The sequence below is a fragment of the Culex quinquefasciatus genome, chromosome 3 (assembly GCF_015732765.1).
Source record: "Culex quinquefasciatus strain JHB chromosome 3, VPISU_Cqui_1.0_pri_paternal, whole genome shotgun sequence".
Taxonomy (NCBI): domain Eukaryota; kingdom Metazoa; phylum Arthropoda; class Insecta; order Diptera; family Culicidae; genus Culex; species Culex quinquefasciatus.
Window position 1 is genome coordinate 73,009,436 of NC_051863.1, and position 19,245 is coordinate 73,028,680.

Genomic DNA, 19,245 nt, shown 5'->3' on the forward strand with positions numbered 1-19,245 from the left:
CTTGTTTGCAACACAATGGATTCATTTCTCTAAAGTCGTCAAAGAAAATAGCTTCAGCAAAAACGCACCGTCGTTCGTCGTGGCAAATGACCACCACTTTTTCAGCGTCATCCCGACAAAGAAGAAAATTCAATTTGCGCACACAAAAAAGCAAAAAAAAAAACATTAAGACACAAAATGTACAATGACGGTAACGGGCGAATGCACGTACTTGCACGACTGGAGAGCTTTCCCAGACAATGAAGCAATGGGAAGCGGTAAAAGTTCCCCACCGCTCCATCGATGGGCAGCCTCAGCTGTGGAGGTGGAAGAAGCTCCATAAAAATGCATCCCGATAAAACACCGACAAAGATTAAGATACAATATTTAACCAGCGGAGCAGTCGTTCCGCTGTGTTCTGTTGTAATTATTTTCGCAAGGTGGTAGAAGTAATTACAGAGCTTTTCGTACGCAGCCCTTTCCGCAACGAGGTCCTTTCGGAAGCTCGATTAATGCCGCTTGCAGTGCTTTTTACACTTAGACGTGAATCATTCGTGTTGTTCTGTTTTTTCTTTCTTTTATTACAATGTTCTGTTGTTCTGTTGTTCTGTTGTTCTGTTGTTCTGTTGTTCTGTTATTCTGTTGTTCTGTTGTTCTGTTGTTCTGTTGTTCTGTTGTTCTGTTGTTCTGTTGTTCTGTTGTTCTGTTGTTCTGTTGTTCTGTTGTACTGTTGTTCTGTTGTTCTGTTGTTCTGTTGTTCTGTTGTTATATTGTCTTTTTTCTGTTGTTCTGTTTTTAGTTTTACTGTAATTTCCTATCATTATCTGCAAAGATTGCCCACTTGTCTCTGAGAGCCCTTAGGCACCTCGGTGGTTGTCTTAAGACATTCGAGGACAGCAAAATTTCAACAAAGCTCTCCACCTTCCACCTCAAGAAACTGCCACCGTCATCCTGGCAGCATCGTCTTACGGTGTCGCTTTATTTCTTGTTTCACCATTTAGAATCTGTTTTCCTTTCATTTTCAGTCCCCCCGGACATAATCAACGAGGAGTCGTCGGCAGATATCGCCGTGCAGGAGGGTGAGGACGCGACGATCGTGTGCAAGGCGGTGGGCCATCCCACGCCCCGTGTCACCTGGAAGCGCGAGGACGGCGAATATATGCTGCTGCGGAAGCCCCAGAGCCGGGAGCTGATTAGAGGTAAGTAACCGTTCGTTCTGTTTGCCAAGTGAGAGGGGGGAAACGCCTGGAACGGAGGTTGATTTTTAATTTGTCCTTAGCTTCCTGGGAAATAGCAAATAATTGCCCCTAATGTAAATGCAAAATTCACGTGCCCGAACACTGCAAGATATTGCGCTGTGTCAAGGGGCCCGGAATAATTAACGAATAATGAATTTCCCACGGAATCGACCGACATTGTTGACATCTCATGGTCGGATGAAACTTCAAAGCAAGAGAAAGGGGTGAAGAGTACTTACTCATCATAATGGGGTTGTCGTTTGGAGTGCTATCATCGTTTGTTGATTTGGTCGGCCAGGTGGAAAATATCCTTTACAAAAGAGGTTCCTAGAAGTGCCTAGAAGTTTTCAAAACGTGGCTTTGTAGGTATTTAGAGTAACCTTTTTTGCAAGATTTATAGTTTGGGTAATTATTTCAGAGAAGAATTCCTTCTCGATCGACTGTATAAAAACCAATTTCCATCACAAGGGCCAATTGAGTGCCTATTACTTTCATACCTGGAAGCTCTGTTGATACAGCCTGGTAGAGAGCAAAAGAACATAGTATTTAGCAAACAAATCCCAATTGAAAACGCTTCCGAGCATTCATAGCTCAGATTACAAGTTGTTCTCCAACCACAATCTCTTTCGTTACCCAGCCTATTGGATGTGCAAAGGAACAAAGCTGTGGTGTCTCACATGAGAATAAACAAGAAATCTTTAGCTCCAGGTCTACCTTTGTACCTAATCGGATTATGGACTTGGCAGAAACAACAACTGAAACCAAAATTACCCTGGTGCTTCCCACACTGTCAATTTAAGTTGGGTCAATTTCTGGTCTTCCAATTCAAATGATTTTCCCCTGGAGATTGCAGCTTGTAACTTGTGTGTGCCAATATCGATCAACGTTCAACATTCCCCCACACAACAACTTTACTAAATCTTCACTTTGGAGGGGGTTCCATTTATTGCACCAGCTGTCCAAACCAAACCGGCGACAGCTCGTAAACAACGGTTCATTTCGGCACCATCGGGGACACCAAGGCAAGGCAAAGTCCGCCAAGGCTAAGTCGCTAAAACTAATGTATTATACGCGGGAGCAGCAGCAAAGTTTCGCCAAACTTTGGCAATATTTAGCGACTACATTCTCGCTCTGCTCTCTGCTGGGCTATGTTGTTGTGCAAGTGCTTTTCAACCGGGGCTTTTCCAAGCAACTTCAGATGCCACGCAGAGCTATACGGGATGCGACGATAGGGTGATTGAGAGAAGTAATTTTCCAGCATTAAAGTATTTGTTTTTACTTATGATCAATTCTCTGTCGCTTCGGAACACGATTTTTTTTAACTAATCAAAGACAATATTTCGCATCATTTTTTCTTAAGGCAACACACAAAAATCTGTGTCTTGAGAACGGATTCTGATCATTTTGGTGTCCACGATAAAGTTTTTGATATTTATCAGAACAAAAGCTGCTACATATCTAAAAAATACCGAATTCTCATTTTTAGATTGCTTTAGCCGGGACCATGGCGTAGGCGTAAGCGTGGCTGCCTTTTCGAGGCGAGATTTGTCTAAACACGCCTTCCAACGGACGGGAAAGTAAATTTTGGCCCCGGTATAACTTAGAGGGTTAGGTCGTTAGCTCAATCCATGTGTGGGAGTCGTCTCCCTGGGCCCTGTCTCGGTGGAGTCGCTGGTAGGCAGTTGGACTCACAATCCAAAGGTCGTTAGTTTGAATCCCGGGGTGGATGGAAGCTTCGGTGTAAAAAGAGGTTTACAATTGCCTCAACAATCAAGCCTTTGGACACCTTGTTTCGAGTAACGTCGTGATTCGAATTCCTGGATGCTTCAAAACCCGGAAACCTCATCTTGTTTTATCAATTATTTGGATATTAGTTCGCATTATGAATGTGGAAATAAATAAAATAAAATTATAAGTTTACCATAAATGTGAAACATTTCACTGAAATATTTCATAGGCGTCCGAAGCACCGCGAATGGCAAACCAGAAAATTATCGTTCTGATTTTCTTAAATTCTAGCAATATGTTACAAGTCATTTTTATTTTAAAATTCTGTTGAAAAATTGTTAGAAAAGACATATTTTGCATGCATTCTCTTAACATGGACTGTTTATTCTACAGCCTAATGATATTTGTACATTTCGAACTTATTACATGATTTTTTGCCAGCTAAAACAAAAATTATATGCTACTAAGTGTACAGATTTCGAAACATGACGGTATGAATCTTGCAATCGAGAACGCCAAGGCAATGCTGTAGAGCGAATAATTAGATTTTTTGTATAAACTGCTGAATTGTTCTTTATACGAAAGAAGTTTCAACCTTGTCGTGCTATATTGACACACCCTGCTGTAAGTGCGACAACTGGCCAAGGGGATTTCAAGTCAGAACGCGTTTGACACTCGTACATGCCCGACTACCGCGAACATTTTTTATTATAACTCCGGCAACCAAATTATAAAAATGACTTTGGGGCAAAACGCGAGTTTGCGAGTTTGGCAAACTGTCAAACACAAAAAAGTGCGAGTTTGTTTGTTTGTTTGTTTGCGGTAGTGTAATGGCTTCTTTATTGTTTAAACTGCGTGCCTTAACTGTTCTTTATTCAAGGTCAAACATTAAAACGCGTTTTCCTCGGAACGTCAAAAGCGACGTTAGACAAGATAGCACGACAGCGTCGAAATGAGAAGGGGCAACTTTTGGTTTGGCTGAAAATTGGGGTGGTTTACGATTTGGGTGATTTTGAAAATTTAACTTTTCAGGAATATTTTAGGGATTTTTTTAGAAGGTTGATGGGCTTGCTAATCCAAGCAACTTTGTCGAAGACACCAAAACTTTATCTCGCAATCTACGCCTTCTACGACCAAATTTAAAGAAAGTATCTGAGCAAACCTTCAAAAACATGTTTTAAAGTAGCAATTTAGGGTTTAGATTTAGAAAAAAGTGATAAACGAAGCTCTAAAAAACAAACATTTTTAGTTAATGACAAGTCAATAAGGATTTAAGGGTCAAAAGATGCAGCAATTTCGAAGTAAAATAGATGCAAATTTTTAACTTAATTATCTCGAAAAGGCGCACGCCAAATTTTAAGAACCAGGTTGCATTTAAAAGGGGGTATTTTGCACTACAAATGCTGAAAAAAAAATCAGGGAAGTTTTTCTTTAAACAAAACAAAAAATCTTCAATTAACTGAACATGTATAATTCCAAGTGTATTGTCCAAGTATATTATTAATGTAATTTTGTTCGCAAGGCTTCAGAGTCGGGTCATATTTCAAGCGACTCCGACTCCGACTTTCTAAGTTATGCTGACTCCGACTCCGGCTCCGGTTTTCCACAAATTGTTGACCCCAGCTCCGACTCCGACTCCGGCCTACACAGCAAAAAATAATGTAAATTTGGAAGCTGTAATTTTGGAAGGTTGAATATTACCTCTTTTATGATGTAATTTTACCTCAATTTAGACTAAAAAAGTGACATTACACCAGAAAAGTGGTAAAATTTCGCATTTCCAGAGGGAAAATTGCAGCTTTTTTCTGACATAAAAGATGTACCCCTTCCCAGATGTAATATTATCATAATTTTTTTTTCTGTGTACCAACTCTAGCCGACTCCGATTCCAGCTTTCCAAAAATTGTTGACTCCGGCTCCGACTCCGACTCCGACACCTAATCTGTATTTTAAATATTAAAAAACGCATTTTCAGCACAACAATTTTCTGAGTTAATTTGAATTTTGTTTTTTGAAAATTTGGAACATTTTATTTAATAGCTTAAAATTAAAATTCATTTTTTTAAGTTAATATGATAGCTGCACTAATTTTCAATTGTTTTTTTTCAGCAAGTTTTCATTTACTGAAAATTTCAGTAGTGCAGATTTCTGTAAATTTAACTGAATTCAGTAATGAGAAATTGGTGTGCAGTAACTATCAAAGAAACCTTGGTTTTGAAAAAAACAATTTTCAAAATAACTATTTTTTAAAGCTTTTTTGAATTTATTTGAGAAGACGTACATGGACATTGTGTTATCCAGCTCAGTACACACTTTGAACATACAAATCATGAGAAAATTCTAATATTTGAAAAATTAATTAAATTATATCAATTATATCACTTCATTTTAAGGCATTTAAAAAATAGACTTGTTCAACGATATTATTTAGGGATCAACACTTTAAGAGGTTTGTAGTGAAATTGTAAACAATGGGGTAATTGATATATCTAAAAAAAATCAATGACTCGTATATAAAAAGTTGCATATGCGACGCCGGTTTAACTGTATTTCAAAATTAGTTACAACTTATTTTCGATATTTTTTGTCAGCTTGAAATGTTTTCAGCACGACACTTTGATTTGTTTTTAGTTACATACAAAATGAGCATGTTGCGTTCCAAGTAGAAGATTGATATAAAAGTTGATAATGTTTTAAAAACATAATTATTTTTGTTAAATACTGGTAGTGAGCTTTCCAATCACAATAAAAATGTTTCGAAAACATCTTGAACCAAAACATAAATTAAACAAAAAAATGTCAACGCAATGCACGCAATTCAATAAATAAATTTAAAATATAAAAAAATGGGAATGAACCTGATTTATAACAAAAATTGATCAATAAATAAGTTGGTAAATTATATTAAATTTTTTGACAACTCCGACTCCAGCTCCGACTCCGGGTCTTTAAGAAATTTATGACTCCGGCTCCGACTCCGACTCCTGCTCATACAATTTAGCCGACTCCGACTCAGACTCCGACTCCAGCTATTAGAGTTTTGACTACTCCGACTCTAGATCCCCAAAATGACCCGACTCCACCGACTTCGGCTCCGACTCCGACTCCACAGCCCTGGTTCGCTGCATAAAAATATGCTCTCAGAATTGAGCCAAAGTGTCAGCATATCGATTTTTGATCATATTTTAGGTGCATATGATTTTTTTTCCTAGATGCGTGATTAGAGAGAAAATTTTGTTTCTTTTTACAAAGTTGATTGGATTAGAATACACAACAACTTTGTAGAAGACCAAAAAAATCCGAAAAATATTCCGGAAAAGTTATAGTTTTAAAATCACCCTAATCGTTAACCAATCTAATTTTCAATCTAACAAGAAGTTTTCCATCATGCCAACATTGGTCATAAATAAAGTTAACTAATGAAAACCTTCATTTCAGGTTTTCAAATCATCGCCGTCGTGCTATCTTGTCGTCTGTCGCTTTTTGACGTTTCGACAAAAACAAACGCGTACCTGTGTCAAACGCGTTCTGATCGCTTTGGCCAATTGTCGCACTTACATTAATTTTCATGGTGTGTCAAGATAACACGACAAGATGAAACTTCTTTCATATAAAAAAGGACAACAATGCACGGAGTTTTTTTTTGGTTTTTATTGAATATCTCAGGATTGAAAACTACAGTATGTAAAAAAAGTATTTACACCCCTTGGGCACTATGCACATATTGTGATGAAACATCTAAACAATTTAATGTTGACAGAAACCTAGTACTACGTTTTGTTCAGAAACTCATGCCAGACATTTTGCTACAAAAAGCTCATGAAAAGATGATTTCTATAAAAAGTTATATAACAAATACTATTACGAAACTAAAAAGGTGCAAAAAAGTTTGTACACCTTTCGAAAAATTAACATAAATAATGTTATTTGTTGACAAATCACCATAAATCCAGTCTCCCAACTTCAAATAGGCATCCTTGACTGATTTATAAAATAATTTGGATTGAATATAAAGTTTACTAACTACTTAGTATAAAAGTTTATATAACTCTGGAAATTCTATATAAATCTTATCTAAACTTAATTTTGCAAATTTTTTAATTCGACTAAATGTCAATATATTACCATAGAATTGCTAAATAAACATAAACACACCGTTTTGGGGGTATTTGTATCGATAGAATAGATTTTTCGTTGGAATTTCGTACCAACCCAGAATTACGTCGTCGGAAAATCCGCCGGCATCCGAACCGGTCCACAATTCTTAAGTCAACCTATGTGGCATCGGAAAGGGCATAAAATTTACGATCTTTTGATACCCATACATCTAGGTTTTCTATAAAATCCACGATTTTAAATACCTAGGTAAAAACGTTGTTATGGTTTTGTTTGAGCAATCTGCCAAAAATGTATGGAATTTCGTAATTTTTGTTCTCGTGGATCAAACTTACTTTTTGCCCAGGTATTTAAAAACGTGGGTTTTATAGAAAACCTAGATGTATGGGTATCAAAAGATCGGAAATTTTATGCCCTTTCCGATGCCACATAGGTTGACTTAAGAATTGTGGACCGGTTCGAATGCCGGCGGATTTTCCGACGACGTAATTCCGGGTTGGTACGAAATTCCAACGAAAAATCTATTCTATCGATACAAATACCCCAAAACGGTGTTATACCCACTCCAAAATGTTTATTTAGCAATTCTATGGTAATATATTGACATTTAGTTGAATTAAAAGTTTGCAAAATTAAGTTTAGATAAGTTTTATATAGAATTTCCAGAGTTATATAAACTTTTATACTAAGTAGTTAGTAAACTTTATATTCAATCCAAATCATTTTTAATCAGTCAAGGATGCCTATTTGGAGTTGGGAGACTGGATTTATGGTGATTTGTCAACAAATAACATTATTTATGTTAATTTTTCGAAAGGTGTACAAACTTTTTTTGCACCTTTTTTAGTTTCGTAATAGTATTTGTTATATAACTTTTTATAGAAATCATCTTTTCATGAGCTGTTTGTAGCAAAATGTTTGGCATGAGTTTCTGAACAAAACGTAGTACTAGGTTCCTGTCAAACTTTAAATTTTTTACATGTTTCATCACAAAATGTGCATAGTGCTCAAGGGGTGTAAATACTTTTTTTACATACTGTAATTTTGGGGAACTGTGAAGGTCAAAAGGTGAAGCACTGTGCACAAAATGGCGTTCTTAATTCAATTTGACCCAAAATGCACGTACGACAAATACAATTGAAATAGTAGTTCAATTGTATAGCAAACCATTTTTTTTTTTTGAAGTTGGTTCAAAAAATGCCTTCATTTGTGCCTTTTCAAAACAGATCAAAAATGCATCAGCTGATAAACTTAGATTTTGGAATTTTCAAGAGCATGGCAATTCAAGAAATAAAGTCTTCAAATTATTGTAAACAAACTAACATGTTTGTGAATCCACGCTGACTGAACTAACGTGGATCACCCTAACTAGTGCCAAGAGCGCCATCGCCAACGACAAGGTCGACGACGATGGCAGGAATGGCACACGCTGCTGCTGTGCAAAAACTGAACATTTAAGTAATGTGCGAAAATATTTTTATATCGTATACTTTTCCCTTCTAGCGGGCTTTAGCTGGTGAAGAACCAGAGTATGGCGTTGAGAGTTATTGCATATTTCGTCGAGAACGCGACGCTTTTCAGGGCGCGCTCCTTCCTTACGGCACCTATCCGAGGACACGACGTTTTATTTGGTTCTAGGGAGTGTGCTCTCCGAGTATGTACTGCGTGTTTTGTTTGTTCACATTGCTTTCCGAGTGCCGATCTGTGTGCTGTGCTGTTTTTTGGTTCTTTTCAGGGTGGAATGTTGCCACGGTTTTGGGAAATTGGATTTGGTGACGTTTTATAGGGCGGAAAAGAAACGAAAACAAATTTGAATCAAATAAGTCGATTCGCTAACATACATTTCTTGAGTACTTTGAAACAAGTCTTTGAATCATTCAAACTTGGCTGAGTTCCTAGCACGTTTAATATTTTATCAGTTTGAATAAACACATCATTCGCAGCAGCCTTTTCAATGTTAAAGTAAGATGTAAATCTAATGTAGATATTTTAAAGTGACTCCAAGTACAATTTAAGCTAATAAACGGGAATGATTTTACTTGGTTCATATCTTGAGTTTTTTTTGAATAGGTCCTATTAACATATGAAAGACAATCATTTATCGGACCTTTAAAAAAACTCTAGATATGAGACTGCTTCCATTACTTACAATTTGTCATGAGTGCCAACCCATGCAATACTTCCTTGCAAGCTTCCAGTGAAATACGTTCTGAACTGCTATTCAAAATTGTTGCAGCAAGAGTGATTCCTGCTGTCAAAAATTGAACTCAATTCAATAATTTGATGTAGAAGCTTTATTCAAACCATTCTAGCATAATTCGAGATGTGTTCATAACTTGCAAGTGAATTGAAGCACATTTTTTATTCAATAACGTAACTTGGAGTAAATATCAACCCTTTCTCTGTCATGTTCACCCGTCTGCAGAGTAGATGAACTTCCAGCTGTTCAAACCTGCACGTTGGAAAATTGAAAATGTCCACACGATGTGCATCTCAAGCAGAGACAACGCTTCATGAAAGCACGCTCGTTAAGCAGCTTTCCTTGCATGCGAAAGCAATTCCCACCACCCACTCACAACCAGCGCAAAAGTAAGCAGGAGAGGTGGGGAATGTGTGATGCTGCTCCACTTCTCCTAATAGTATTAGTTAATGTTGATTTACCGTGCTGAATTTATCTATACGTGTAGCATACCGAGCGACTTAAGGTGAACCTGTGTTTTCATCGCCCGTGCACTGAAATTAAATTATAGCCCGCTGCATATCTTGAAAACGCGCTGTCTTAGCTGAAACGAAGTCGGAGGTGAATCGCGATCGTGAGTTTCAGTTGAGAGTTCTAATCGGATTAAAAGCGCACATAATCAATGAAGATGCTTGTGCGGAGTTAATTTGCATAGTAAACTTTATTTTAGTTATGGTTCGGGCTTGTCATCTTAGTGATTCTATTGAAATCTCAAATCTGTGATGAATTCAGAAAAGTCATAGAATACTGTTAAGTTCTACAGGAATTGGAAAAAATACAATCAGTGCTCTTTGGATTTTAGCATTTTTTATAGCACTTTCTCCGCCAACAAACTGATAGTTTAGATTTTTGAAAAACATCGAAAATTTCGTATAAATAAACCGGCTCCGTGGCTTAATGGTGACGGCTTCTGCCTCACAAGCAGTAAGTTCAGGGACCAAATTCCGGTCGATACCTTTGGAAATTTGGAATCAGGAATTTGAACTTTGAATATGAACAAAAACGAAAACGAATCAGGTGGGATTCGAACTCACATCCTTGGATTGGTGGTCTGGGACGCTATTGACTCTTCAAAAATAGAGCATCCAATTTCCCGGGGTTACAAAATTCCCGGCATACGGGAAATTTTCAACAAATTTCCCGGGAAATCCCGGGAATTCCCGGGAAATTGGAAATTAATTGAAAATTGTTAAGATCCTGCTTCTGATTAATATTTTGCAACAAAATTGTATAGAACAGCAACTTTAATGGTCAAAATGGGTGTGAGGGTTAAGAAAATAACTTGACTGCTTGTAAAAATCATACAACTTTAAGAAATTATATAAGTTTTCTAATTTTATAAGCTGTCTTTCAACTCGTACAAAATCAAAGAAAGATCATAAGTTCTTTTTGTTGAGAAGCAATTTTTCTTTAATCAAAGTTCAGCTATTAAATAAATAGATATTAATTTAATTTAACTTCAAAATCTACCTTCTTTTGATTTTTTACTTGAAACACTGTTAAATGAAATCACAACTCAAAGATCAAATATTTGAGGTGAGTTTTTGGCACCTCTCATATGAGACGAAGTTGTTTTTTGATGATTTTTTATGGTTTCATTTATGGTAAAGTTTTTGTACAAAAAATGTTTCATAGTACAACACCGTCAAACCTCACGTGATACTTTGTCGAAGACGCAGCCGATTTAGCGGTCTTCATCACTCAAGTATCGGACCAAAATTCCTATCCACTTCCCCGTGTCTTACCACTGGTCGTGGCCGGCGCTGTGATTGGCTAGCATGATAGGGACATTTGAAAGTTGGGAAGTGGTGATGATTGGTTCCTACTCTTCGTCTGTGGTCCACGGAGCAATTCTTGGAGGTCCTGGTCAATAACAGAGTAGCAACTACGGGTAGACACCAATGCAAAAAAAAAAAAATTCATAGTACAAAAAGTGGTTTAAATTAAACGATACATGTTTTTTCATATTAAACCCTCCTACGCCTTTGGTAGCAATGCTTCATAAATTTTAACTTCAAACTTTAATTTCTCGAATACTATTAAAGAAATTCTTCTCATACAATCCTCTTCAAAAAATTTTATAATATCAATTCAATTTTCATCCAACTTGGTCAGGGTAAAAAAAATTCTCAATTTTCTTCGCCGAAGGGGCTATTATATTATTTTCAAAAAATATATCAATAGTTTTTGTCAGAAAATGTTATCAAAAATGAAACGGTTTATGTTCATTCCATAATAGCATAATTTTTGTTGCCCAACAAATAAGAAAGATCTGTTCCAAGTTGTAAATGCATCAGAAATAAATCTTATCTGAAATAAACCTTGACATGAAAATTACAGTAGATTCAAATCAAATTAAGTTCTCTCATTTTTTTTTGTATATTTTCAAAACATTGGTTCCAAAAAGTTAGGAAAATGTATACTTTTGCTTGCATTTTGGGAATTCCCGGGAAATTTACAAATTTCCCGGGAAACGGGAAATATTTTTTTCGGGAAATCCCGGGAATTCCCGGGAAATTTTTTCCCGGGACGGGAAATTGGACGCTCTATTCAAAAAGATGCGCTTTGAAAAATAAAATCAATTTCTTATTGCAAACTTGAATTTGCATCTTTAAATTACTATAAAATTTTTTCAAGTAGTATATTCGATGTTTCCATTTTTTTTTCCAAAAATCAGAATTATCAAAAATTCATATCTTTGATACCTGATTTCTAGCGCAAAATATGCTCAGAGAAAGAAATTTGGTGTCAAGGAGACCAAGACCAAGACCAAGATCAAGACCAAGACCAAGACCAAGACCAAGACCAAGACCAAGACCAAGACCAAGACCAAGACCAAGACCAAGACCAAGACCAAGACCAAGACCAAGACCAAGACCAAGACCAAGACCAAGACCAAGACCAAGACCAAGACCAAGACCAAGACCAAGACCAAGACCAAGACCAAGACCAAGACCAAGACCAAGACCAAGACCAAGACCAAGACCAAGACCAAGACCAAGACCAAGACCAAGACCAAGACCAAGACCAAGACCAAGACCAAGACCAAGACCAAGACCAAGACCAAGACCAAGACCAAGACCAAGACCAAGACCAAGACCAAGACCAAGACCAAGACCAAGACCAAGACCAAGACCAAGACCAAGACCAAGACCAAGACCAAGACCAAGACCAAGACCAAGACCAAGACCAAGACCAAGACCAAGACCAAGACCAAGACCAAGACCAAGACCAAGACCAAGACCAAGACCAAGACCAAGACCAAGACCAAGACCAAGACCAAGACCAAGACCAAGACCAAGACCAAGACCAAGACCAAGACCAAGACCAAGACCAAGACCAAGACCAAGACCAAGACCAAGACCAAGACCAAGACCAAGACCAAGACCAAGACCAAGACCAAGACCAAGACCAAGACCAAGACCAAGACCAAGACCAAGACCAAGACCAAGACCAAGACCAAGACCAAGACCAAGACCAAGACCAAGACCAAGACCACAAGAGAGTTTGACCATACTTCTTGAGCTTTTTAGACTCCTGAATCTTTTTGTTGCTTGGGTTGTTAACATTATCTCATGTTCTCAGTACACCTAAAGTTAAAGAACGAGGGGATAGTCCTCACGAAAAGAAACGTGAGGAAAGTGCTATATTGCGAGAGTATAGTCCTCTCGCGTGTTCATTCGTTCATTGGAACAGTTCATCCTATGAGTGGCTTATATGGACAAACGACCGCCACTTAGTCACCGAACCGTGGTGGCCCATACGGCAAAGGCACGGTACAATATGCCGAAGGTCTTGGGTTCGATTCTCAGTACCGGTATTTTTTTTTTTTTTGAAAGATGAACTTTTTTGGAAAATGAACCATGAGTAAAGTACTTTCGGTAATTTCGGGATTTATCCTCTCCGTCCGCACACAGTACCATTTTACTACCGAATCGTGCTCTTTATCCTCTTGTATGCTGATGCCCAGTTCTGGGTGTACCTCACTGAACAACATTTTAAATTTCTTGCTGACACGGAAACTGGATAATACCCTAAAATCACCAATGAACCATGTCTCAACCAACCGCGGTCTTAGCCTGTCAGCCCAAAGGAAAAAAAGAAAAAAAGAGAACCATGTCTCAACAGAACAAATTTGTCATAAAAACATTACTTTATACCTTCACCAGGGGAATCGTCATCTACTTTCACAATAATTACAGTCACATTCACCGTGTGTGTAATTGTGCATTGTCATAAAAAGCGTCCCACTTCAAATCTGCACCCGGCACTCGGCTGCAAAGCCACAAAATATTTGTTAATGAACAACAGTTGAAAGTTCTGGCCACAAGCCGCCCGTAACTAAACTGGAAAAACACGAGCTCCTCCGAGCTTGAAGGCAGCAGCAGTCCTGTGGAGAGCTCGCATAGCCCTGTTTTGTGAACAACTTTCCAGAAAATCTTTACCCAACCCCTCCCCAACACACCGCCCACAAACCACATACATCCTTCCCCCTTCCTTTCTCCCCACTTTGATTCTTTTCACTTTCGAAAGACCTCGTGAGCGAAACTTCCCACTGTGCACAGTGAATCTATAAATTTTTCTCAATCATAATTCCAGCGAAATGGAGTGTGTCGTTCCAGCGTGAGTTGTGTCGTTGTGTTTGTAGTGCTGCAGTACGGGGTAGTGTGTTGTGTACACAACACATGCACAGATACATTCACGTGGAATAGGCACGAACTTGCAGTTGCAGTGCCAAATTGCCGTTTTACCCGTCCCTTCTAATTTTTATTCTAGGGTACCAGGCTTATCATTGAACACTGCCGAAATCTGACAGCTATAACAATTCTTTATGGCAGAATCGTAACTCATCTGCCGAGGCCCACAATGGACTGCTTTACCCTGGCAAATAGTAGCAGTTCCGTCCCATTCACGTAATGTTTCAAGGAAGCAAAGAACGAACGAGATCGTTGCTGAAGATGCAGCTGCTGCAGCCGGTTATGCCATTGGTGGCGCGAAAAAGTGGGAGTTTTGAAACGTTGTTCTGCCCTTCTGTCTGAAGTATGAAGTAAGAAGTGGGTAATTCTCTACCAACTCACTCGGAATCGGGAAAAGTTGCCCCAACCCCTCTTCGATTTGCGTGAAACTTTGTCCTAAGGGGTAAATTTTGTCCCTGATCACGAATCTCGTGACGGAGGGGCGGTACGACCCCTTTCATTTTTGAACATGCGAAAAAAGAGGTGTTTTTCAATAATTTGCAGCCTGAAACGGTGATGAGTTAGGAATTTGACGACGTACTCAAAATTCAAAAAAAAAGTATTTTACATTGAAAAAACACGAAAAAATGTTTAAAAATCTGACATTTTCAGTTACTTGAACGTAAATTTTTTGGAGCATACATAAGGGAAATTTAATATACTTTTCGAGTCTACATTAGCCCACAAGGGTCATTTTACATTCAGATCTTTGTTTTTTTTTCATTTTAATATTTAGTTTTTTTTTCTAATTTTTCAGAGTTATTTTTAAGAGTGTTACAATGTCTACTAAGCTGTAGAGGAGACAATTACAAAAATTTTGATATATAAACATAAGCAGTTTGCTTATAAACATCACGAGTTATCGAGATTTTAAGAAAGTTTGTTTTGAAAAAGAAACTTTTTGCGTTTCTCTTTGTTTCATCGTCCTTGTCTGTCACGATTGACCATGAACGGCTATGATCAACGACGACCAACTTTTTCAAAACTTTTTTTTTCGTAAAATCGCGATAACTCGTGATGGTTACAAGAAAACCTCTAATGTTTATATATCATTTTTTTTGGAATTGTCTGCTCTACATCGTTGTGCAACATTGTTACACTCTATAAAAGCCCTGCAAGTTAAAAAAAACACGAAATTGTTAATTGATTTTTTTTTGTTCTAAATGAAAAAAAAAAACCTTCTGATTGAATGTAGATTACAAAAAAACATTTAATTTCCTTTGCCATAACATGTTTCAAAATTTCTACAGTCAAGTAACGGAAAATTGCAGAGTTTTTAAAAACTTTTTACGTGTTTTTTGCGATAAATACTATGGTTTTTCGGAATTTCGAGTACGCCATCAATCGGGCGTCTAATTTTACTTAAATGTCCTTTTGGCACCGAATTTCTATCTCATCGCCGTTTCAGGCTGCAAATTATTGAAAAACACCTCTTTTTTCGCATGTTCAAAAATGAAAGGGGACATACTGTTCCTCCGTCACGAGATATCAAAAAACGGACCTCGGAATCGTGATCAGGGACAGATGTAAGAAGTAAGAAGTAAGAAGTAATAAGTAAGAAGTAAGAAGTAAGAAGTAAGAAGTAAGAAGTAAGAAGTAAGAAGTAAGAAGTAAGAAGTAAGAAGTAAGAAGTAAGAAGTAAGAAGTAAGAAGTAAGAAGTAAGAAGTAAGAAGTAAGAAGTAAGAAGTAAGAAGTAAGAAGTAAGAAGTAAGAAGTAAGAAGTAAGAAGTAAGAAGTAAGAAGTAATGATAAATTAGAATACTGAAAGCTTGTAGAGAACTGCGGGAAGAACTTTTTCCTAAAACCTGTAACGAAACCGAAAATAATGCCTCGACTTGTTCTGCAGAAACTACTTAACTGGAGCAATTCCGACAAACCTGGCTGACTGACCCTTATTTCGTGAGCCGTTACGCTTTGTTGAATGTGAAAATTGTTCATTAAGTTTCTCGGGGTAAGCCTAATTTCGACACAGCTGATGCTTCAAACCACGTCACTGGCGAAGCTCACCGGTGCCAGACCAGTTCCGGGCGCTCGATTAACCAAGGGTGAAAAGGATGTGTGTGAGACGGAGGTGGATCTCCGACTCTTTCATGCCCGAAACGGGAACGGGGTGAAGGGATGGGGGGGCTTTGCTTTGGTCGAAAGTCCTGCGGCCCAGGGGAAAACCAACTTGTTGTGTGTACGCTCTGGCCTGTTTATTTACAGGGGCACATGAAGCGGACCACGGTAGTGAAAGGAACAAAAGGATTACCATCAACAAATTCACTAATTTGTGAAACTATTTCCAACACGTTCAAGATTGATCAGCAAAGATTTTTTGAAATAAAAAAAAGCTCAGATTTTTGTTCAGTGGACGTTGCATACGGGACTGGAAGACACCAAGCTCTATGAGAAGCGACGAATAAACTGAGTTTAGGACCGGGGGAGGTTTGCCACGATGCATGCTACGTGAGGATGCTGCCATCGTGGAAGGTGGCTCCGCCGGGCTAATGTATCGTAAAATTTAATATTAAAGTTTCATTCCACCACTGAGTCCTTTTGCGTTCCAAATTTATGGAAGCCAGTGTGTAGGTTTGTGTGAAAGGGGATACCGGTGGGTTGCTGGAATTGAAGGAGTTGGTTGAACTATGGAATTTAATAAAGCTTCTACGATCCAACTCTTCAACCTAGAGTGGAGAAATATAAGCATGACAAAATGTTGTTTAGCTGTTGAACTCTATTACAAACGAGTTATATTTCAAAATGTTTACAGTAGCCGTGCATGTGTGTCAAACGTGTTCTGACTAAAATCCCTTTGGACGGGTGTACCCCATTTGGCATAATGGACATTTGGCATAACGGGTTTTCAAGAAGGACGTTTGGCATAATGGACGTTTGGCATAATTGGTCCAAGACATCAGGGACGTTTGGCATAATGGACATTTGGCATAATGGACGTTTGGCATAACTCGTTCAAAAACCATCAAGGACGTTTGGCATAATGGACATTTGGCATAATGGACGTTTGGCATAACTCGTTCAAAAACCATCAAGGACGTTTGGCATAATGGACATTTGGCATAATGGACGTTTGGCATAACTCGTTCAAAAACCATCAAGGACGTTTGGCATAATGGACATTTGGCATAATGGACGTTTAGCATAACTCGTTCAAAAATCATTTTGGACGTTTGGCATAATGGACGTTGGGCATAATTATTAAGAGATTATTATTATTTTTTCGATTATTATTATTTTTTCGAAAAATTAGGTATCTCTATATTTTGAATAATTCACAATAAATCTTTTAAATGAAATTTTGATATTTTTATTGAAAATTTAGTTTAAAGAAGGAAATATCTCTTGTTATCTTTACATCTTTCCCCTTTCAATATAATTAGCAATAATATTTTTTGAATAAAATTTTTCCTTTTCTTTCCCTATATGAAATTCAACTTATAAATGAAAAAACCTCTTCAAATCTTCGACAATTGAGTTGTAACAATGTAATTTTCCCTTCTTTTGATCATCATTTAACTTGAAGAAGGAAAATCTCTAAATAAATCCACATTTTTGCCTTCTTTTTTTCGAATTAATTCTAAAGAACACCCAGAACTGGGCAGCACTCGTCCGACACGAGAGTAGCGGTAAGATTTACAGATACAGAGAACACAGTTCTAGATGACCGAGAGAATTATACCCTCGAGTCCATTTTAAGAAAAAGTTCATCCTTCAAAACAAAAAGTGTTGTCTATGGGAATTGAACCAGGGACCTTCAATAGAATAACTAAATGACTAAACTGCCTTGGCCACAACAGCTTGGTGACACAAGAATAGTCATATATCGATGTATGACCCTTGTTAAAAATTTACTGTTTTAATTAATGAAATTAATTGTTTTGCATTTTTCGATTTTTATGCAATTTTCCCTTCTTGTATTTATTTAAAACTTATCTTAAAGAAGGAATAATTGTTCAAAACATAATAAAACATAAAGAGATTTTTCCTTCTATAGGTTGAATTTTATATAAAAGAAGGGAAAATTTCATAAACAAACTCAATTGTCAAATATTCAAAAAGTATTATTTTTAGAGATTTTCCCTTCTAAAAGCTGAATTTAAAATAAAAGAAGGGATCGAGGAAGGGATAATTTCATAACAACTCATTTTCCAAATATTTGAAGAAAGAAAAATGTACGTCCCTTAAATGTAAGAAGGGAAAATTGCATAAAAAACAATAATTGCAAAATATTGAAAAAAAACTGCACATCTTTTGAGAGATTTTTTTTTTAGTTTCAAAATAAAAGAGGAATATTGCTTTAAAAATATTTATTGCATTTTTTAAAGAAGAGCAAAATGTACATACATTTTTAGGTTGAATTCAAAAAAGGAGGGAAAATGGAAAATAGTATAAAATCTTCATTGCAAAATATTTAAGGACTGTCAAAACATACATCTCTTTGTTAGTTGAATTTAAAATAAAAGAAGGAAAAAATTAATACAATAATAGCTGCACAGAATTTCAAAAGGAGAAAAATGTTTTTATTATGTAGACACTTTTTAATTTTTTTAAAAATAAATTTATGAAAAAATGCATTTCAAAGCTTTATTGAGGAATATTCCAAAAAGGGAAAAAATTACATCCATTGCAAGAAAATAGATACTTAATTTCTTAAAGAAAAAAACATCTTTTAAAGCAAAATTATCTGTTTAGAAAATATGAAAAAAGTTATAAATTATTATTCTTTACAAAAATAAATACTAATTTAACAAAACAAAAAAGCTAGCAATAATTATGCCAAACGTCCATTATGCCAAATGTCCATTATGCCAAACATCCTTGATGGTTTTTGAACGAGTTATGCCAAACGTCCATTATGCCAAATGTCCATTATGCCAAACGTCCCTGATGTCTTGGACCAATTATGCCAAACGTCCATTATGCCAAACGTCCTCCTTGAAAACCCGTTATGCCAAATGTACATTATGCCAAATGGGGTACACCCGTGATGATAAGTGTCATTCACGTCAACGCGTTCTGTTGACGGTGACTGCTTTATTGGAATTAATATTCCAGTCTACCTCCCCTCGATGGGGAGGAGAGCCTCGATTCGCTTCATTGGGGCCGTCTAATTAAAATATTCCATCATCCACAAAGGAATCTTTCACAAGAGAAACAGGGGGGAGGGGTTGGGGGTCAAGTGACAATTTTGAATGAGATTCAACCCCC

The 19,245-nt window shown here is 37.1% G+C and overlaps 1 protein-coding gene across 1 annotated transcript in view; it reads left to right on the plus strand.

Annotated features, from left to right (window-relative positions):
* LOC6050902 (lachesin) overlaps positions 1 to 19,245 on the plus strand; it is a 191,470-nt gene that overhangs the window by 115,236 nt on the left and 56,989 nt on the right. The window contains exon 4 of the mRNA XM_038261870.1: positions 1,005 to 1,178. Within this exon, the coding sequence (XP_038117798.1) occupies positions 1,005 to 1,178 (174 nt within the window). The remainder of the gene's footprint in view (positions 1 to 1,004; positions 1,179 to 19,245) is intronic.